The 5,564-nt window shown below is 54.2% G+C and overlaps 1 protein-coding gene across 1 annotated transcript in view; it reads right to left on the bottom strand.

Moving 5' to 3' along the window:
* SIK3 (SIK family kinase 3) overlaps positions 1-5,564 on the bottom strand; it is a 34,672-nt gene that overhangs the window by 7,930 nt on the left and 21,178 nt on the right. Inside the window, exons 14-18 of the mRNA XM_008636945.2 lie at positions 2,961-3,111; positions 2,052-2,177; positions 1,652-1,737; positions 879-988; positions 1-289 (exon numbers count right to left, since the gene is read on the bottom strand). The exon at positions 1-289 is cut by the window's left edge and continues 11 nt beyond it. Of these exons, the coding sequence (XP_008635167.1) occupies positions 1-289; positions 879-988; positions 1,652-1,737; positions 2,052-2,177; positions 2,961-3,111 (762 nt within the window). The remainder of the gene's footprint in view (positions 290-878; positions 989-1,651; positions 1,738-2,051; positions 2,178-2,960; positions 3,112-5,564) is intronic.

The following is a 5,564-nucleotide window of genomic DNA, read 5'->3' as shown; positions in this document are numbered from 1 at the left end:
CTGAGGGAGGCCATCAGGTTGGCGCGGTGCTGCATCTGGATCTGGCTGGCGCTGGGGCTCAGGGACACCCCCCGCGCGTGGGACGCCAGGCCCTGCCCGCCCACGAGGCTGCTGCCGACCATGTCCCCGGGCTCCTGCACTTGGATGGTGACCTGCTGGGGCTGCGACTGCTGCTGCTGCAGGGCCAGGCACGTCAGCCCCATGGCCGGGGGAGGGGAACAGTTACCCGACTGCGGGAAGATTGTGTTGTGGGATGGCATCCCTTGGAACTGGGACTGGGAGGCAGCACCTACAAGGAACAAAGGCCCTCAGCACCCCTGCCAGCCCAGGGCGAGGCTCGGGAGTGAGATCTGCTCCATTCCCTGAAGTGCTGGACAGGGCTGGGATTAACCTGTGAAGGGCATCCCTGCCCGTAGCAGGGGGCTGGAAAGGGATTATCTTTAGGGACCCTTCGAACCCAAACCAGGCTACGATGCTGTGATTCATTCCATGACTCTGGGCCAGGCTGGGAGCCCAGTACGTGCCCGTATGGGTGCTCTGTCATGCTGTGCCAGCGTGCAAAGGTCACAGCCAGAGCCCCTTGCACCAAAACAGAAACTCTGCGGAGCTGACAGTGATTTGCATAAACCCGAGAATATCAGCCCTTCCTCCCCACCCCCGGGAGCGATAAGTAAGGATCTTGTGACAAGGAACGCAACAGCACATTCCAGCTGGCAGCTCTCGATAACACCGGCCCTTGCTGCCAGATGGAGAATCTTTTACATCATCAGCAAACTGTGCAGGGCCTGGGCTGGGGAACAGAACCGTGGCACCCCCACGCTGCTTCCCCAGGGTTTGATGGGATCACACGGCCCTGCCCAGCTCCCAGAACTGCTTACCATGGGGCTGGAGCACGCTGCTGCTCACGGGGGGTGGGCTGCTGTTGGGTTGCCTGAAGAGATGGTTGTTGGGGTGGTTCGGGGGTGGGCTGGATGGCTGGATCCGTAACCTACGCAGGGAAACAAGCACCTTCTCACCATGCCTGCTCCTTGTCAAGATGCTGTCTCAGCTGTGAGAACTGATGCCAAACGCTGTTGTCTTGTTCAAAATAAACACCATAAAGCCCTTGCTGGGGATCCCAAGGTCTCTGCAGATTGGCTTCTCTTCTGAGAGCCACCTCACTTGTCCAAGTCACGCATGGAGCGAGCATGACCTGGTGACTACCACAGAAATCTGGGGACAAGGACACTGCAGGCTCACCTCCTGACTCACTGCACCTGGTCAGACACCCTGCTCTCCCTTTCCTGTAACTCAGCCTGCCTCACCTACAAGTCAGGGTGCTGAGGGCAAGGAGGCTGAGCTCACCAAGGGCCTGGCAAGCATGAGAGAAGCATGAGAGAGCCTGGCTGCTGAAGTGGCATCTTCAAGCCACTCAAAAGGCAGGACTGTCAATCCTCTGCTCAAAGCAGGTCTGTCCCTTTGAATCAGATTTCTCTGCTTCTGAAGTCCTTCAGACAACCCAGCTCAAAGGACCAGGCACATTCACCTGGCAACTGGCTGTGCCATTCTGACTCCACAAACTCCAACTCAGCCTGGCCTCTCGAGTGTGTCAGCTCATCCCTGGGCTTCAGGAAGAGTAAAACCCAGAGCTGTCCTAAAGCCATTTCTTTACCTCTGAAGCTGGTGAGTGAGCAGAGCTGGCTGGTTTTCACATGGAGCTTGCAAGGGTGGAGATGGCTGGGGAGGCCGGATACAGTCCTGAACCAGGCACCACAAGAAAACAAAAAGTGTTTGCAGTCAATGTCTCAGTCAGTAAATTTAGAAACACTGCTGGGTGAAGCAGGACATGTCCAGATTCACCGAGTGTCAGTCCCTGACTGCAGCCCTGGCTACCACAGCTACCACAGCAGCTGTGCAAACATCTCTGCTGAAATCCTTCAGCCTTCCCGCTACAGCAAGCCCAGCAAACTCCCCCTCCCTCAATCCCCCCGGGACCTGCTCACGAGCTGTGTCTGCAGCAACACAGGGAAACAGAGCTAAGCCTTCAGCAGCTCTGGCTCGGGCTCCACTACCTGAATCTGCTGATGAAGAATCTGATGGTGCTGCTCCTGCTGGTACAACATGTGCTGCTGCTGCGTCTTCTCCAGCGTCCTCTCGTCCATGTGCCCACCGTACATCTTCTGGAGCTGCTCACACTCCTGCAAGGAACCCAGCACATCCCATAAATGACCTTCTGGTGCACAGCACCCTGCTGTGTGCGGAATGCCACGCTCTGCAGCTCACCCCCCTGAGAAAAGCTGGCAAAGAAAGCCCAATCCATTTCCTTTGACAGAATCAGGTGTGCAGTGAGATGGCAAAAAGCCAGGAAAGCAAGGGGTGCACATGACACCGAGCTGGCACCGTTGTGTCCCCTCAATGCAGGCAGCAAGCTCTGCAAACGACACTTCAAGGTGAGGAGAGCATCTCACTTGTGCCACGCTGCAAGGGGAAAGGCCTGTCCTGGGGCCAAATCCTGCTCCAGCCGTTGGCAAGGCGTGCCTGGCTGCACAGGGAATGTCCCACAACACACTCCAAACTCTGGTGGTAGGAGCTGCCCTTTCCCGGGACACCCTGGAACAGCCCCAAAACTGCTGCCAGAGGAAATGTGGGAGAACAGGAGCTGCAGTCTGACAGTGCTGGGGGACCCTGCAGGGACAGGCAGGACACCCACGGGTGGGCACAGCATGATGGTTCTCCCCAGAAAAGAGGGGGCAGGAATCCCCCCCAGGTCCCCAGCTAAAGGCGAACAGCTCGTACGTCCAGAGGACACTCAGGGTTTGCTGCAGCCACACAGAGCGGGAACAAACCCTCAGCTGCAAAGTCCCCACTGTGCCCCTCAGACTTTCCTTTAAGGATTCCACTTTTGCTTCCTGAAGCAGCAAGACCAAGGCAATAAGAATTCCTCGTGGAGGCTGTTTGGAGGACCCCCACCCCTCTCTCACCTGCTGAAGCTGTTTGATGCTGCTGTTATTGCCCATCTTCTCCAGGTGGGCTTTGAAAGCCTGGATGCTGGCAGCCCCGTCGGAGAAGCGCCGGACCGGGGAGAAGCGCTCGGTGGGGAGGTGCAGAGTGTTGGAGTCCTTGTAAATAGAACTGAACACAGGGGGAAGGGGGTTAGTGATGTGACACCAGCCAGAAAACAAACTCCAGTACAGACATTCCATTTCCACCAGCCTCCCAGCAGCCTGGATGCTCCACACTGGGCAGTCAGAATGGGCACATCTGAACCAAGCTGTGCCCAAGGCACCACGAGCACTTCCCCTTCACAGTGAGGTTTCTTTGCCATCAGAGGGAGCCAGATTTTTTTCAGGAGCTGTTTTCTCCCAAAGTTGGGGTTCCCCCTTATCCCTGCCCTGCCATTAGGTGCCACCTGTGTTATCACGAGCAGAGATAACCTGGCATACACCCGTCACAACGTGCCCCACAACAAACAGCTGGGGCTCTCTGCCTGCCCTCACGGCTTCCGGGCAAGTGCTCTCAGTGGAACCTGGTTTCTGTGCAAATCATAGAATCACAGAATGGTTTGGGCTGGGAGGGACACCTTCCACTATCCCAGGTTGCTCCAAGCCCTGTCCAGCCTGGCCTTGGGCACTTGCAGGGATGGGGCAGCCACAGCTTCTCTGGGCAACCTGTGCCAGGACCTCCTTACCCTCACAGGGAGGAATTTCTCCCATCAGTAAAGGATTTCTTTTGTAAAGATTCTGCAAATGCCATCTCCAGAACCCAGCAAGCAACACTTGATGCACAGGCTCCAGCAGCAGCCTTTGTCTGTGAGAAGGTCATGGAGATGTGGTCTTTACAGCACCTCTGACACCAAACCCAGCAAGAGCCCACCTGGCTGCAGCTGGAGTGGTCCTGAGCTCCAGAGGTCACTCTGAGGGCCTGTTCCAGGCTCCCCTTGTCACACAGTGACTGATGCTGGACCACTTCCAGCAGGCTGGGTTCAGTTTTGTCACTGTCTCTGCCTTAGCAGGACATAGTTCAGCTTCCTTCCAAGGAAAGAGCTGTGCTCCTGCCTTTTGATGCCATCCCATCCATTATCCTGATCCATTTGTTCTCCTGTTGCATTGATGGAAGGCAGAAGCTACAGATAAAATCATGCTGAGGTTTTGAAACCCGTGTGGGCAAGGCAGAACAGCTGCACTTCCCTGTACAGCTGTACTTCAATTCTGCTTTCAGGTATTTAACATGACAAAACCAGGGGCTACAAAAGAAGATACATAAGATGGCTTAAAATAGGTTAAGGGCTAAAATAAAACCCAGCTGCTATTCAGTAATGTGGTTTATGTACACAGCGACTGCTAATTTCTGTGCCAGGTATGTCATGGACTCACTGTGGGACACTCTGTTTAGACCATGGTCAGATGAAATTTCCGTGATTTCACAGGAAAAACACAAAACAGGCTCACAGCACGTTACAACACCAAGAGTGGAACAAGCAGATACCTCCCTGCTCATGACGCAACAGCCTCAGGACTCCAGTGCCAAGAGACAGAGGTGACACCAGCATTATTTACAGGGTAAGTGTGTTTAAAGTCTTGTAAAAATTCCGTTCCTGCTGTGTGTGAGGGACCCGGCTTACCTTTAGGATTTGCAGCAATCCTGAAAGCAGGACACAGCACATTCTGCTTGTTTTGCAAGCTGCACTCCTCTTCCTATCAAGCTGTGGGCCCTAGAAATTTTTCCCCTCCTGCTCTTCCCATCCCCCAGGCACCTCTGAGGGAGTAACTTGAGGACAGAGAGGTGCTTATCTTGGTTTTCCGGAGCTCCAGCGTGGCACTAGCACTGTCTCAGTCTGCTCAGAGTTCACCTGTCCCTGCTGATTACATCAGTGCTCAGCTCAGCAGGTCTCTGGCTACCATAAAAAGGGCTTTGTCAAGCCTGCCAGTGTGAGCTGCCTGAGGGGCTGAACACCAGCACCAGCCTGGCCTGGCAGCCACTGCTTTCCCAACAGGCAGCAAACTCCAGTGTGCAGCTGGTTTGCTCCCAGCACAGAGGGGTCAGAGCACGTTTAAGTATTTTTTAAGAGGGTTTTTTTTATTAGGAGGAATTTAAGCTCTCCCTGTGGCATTAGCATCTCCGGTTGGCTGCTGTGACAAGGACTTTGTCACATAAACACCTCTCCATCAGGACTGTCCCTCCCATACATCCTGAGTGTGTTTAGATCCGATCCAAAGGTTCCCTCTTTCCCAGACATTGTGATTTTTGTTTTCTTCCCCACCCAGCTTCCTTTGCTCACATCACTCCTATCAAGGATGAGAAATAAAATTACTCTTGAGGAGCTTTGCAAAGAGACTTTGCAGTCAGAACACACAACTCTGGTGCAGAACAGTGAGGGTTTTAAGCTCTGCTGTGGATGACTCTTGGTGCAATCTTTTGCCTGCATCTGCCTCCAAAAAGGTTCTGTAGCAAGTCTGCTGCCTTGATGCCTACCATTACACAGGGAAAAGCTTTCCTCTAAAAAAAAATAGCTTATTCCCAATATTTCTGTGATGGCAGCCATTCCAGCAAATCATCTCCAGCCACAAAAGTGGGACTGGACGGAC

This window comes from Corvus brachyrhynchos, unplaced genomic scaffold (genome assembly GCF_000691975.1).
Source record: "Corvus brachyrhynchos isolate BGI_N302 unplaced genomic scaffold, ASM69197v1 scaffold46, whole genome shotgun sequence".
Classification (NCBI taxonomy): domain Eukaryota; kingdom Metazoa; phylum Chordata; class Aves; order Passeriformes; family Corvidae; genus Corvus; species Corvus brachyrhynchos.
Note: the sequence above shows the minus strand (reverse complement) of the source record. Positions and strands in the feature narration are given on the sequence as shown.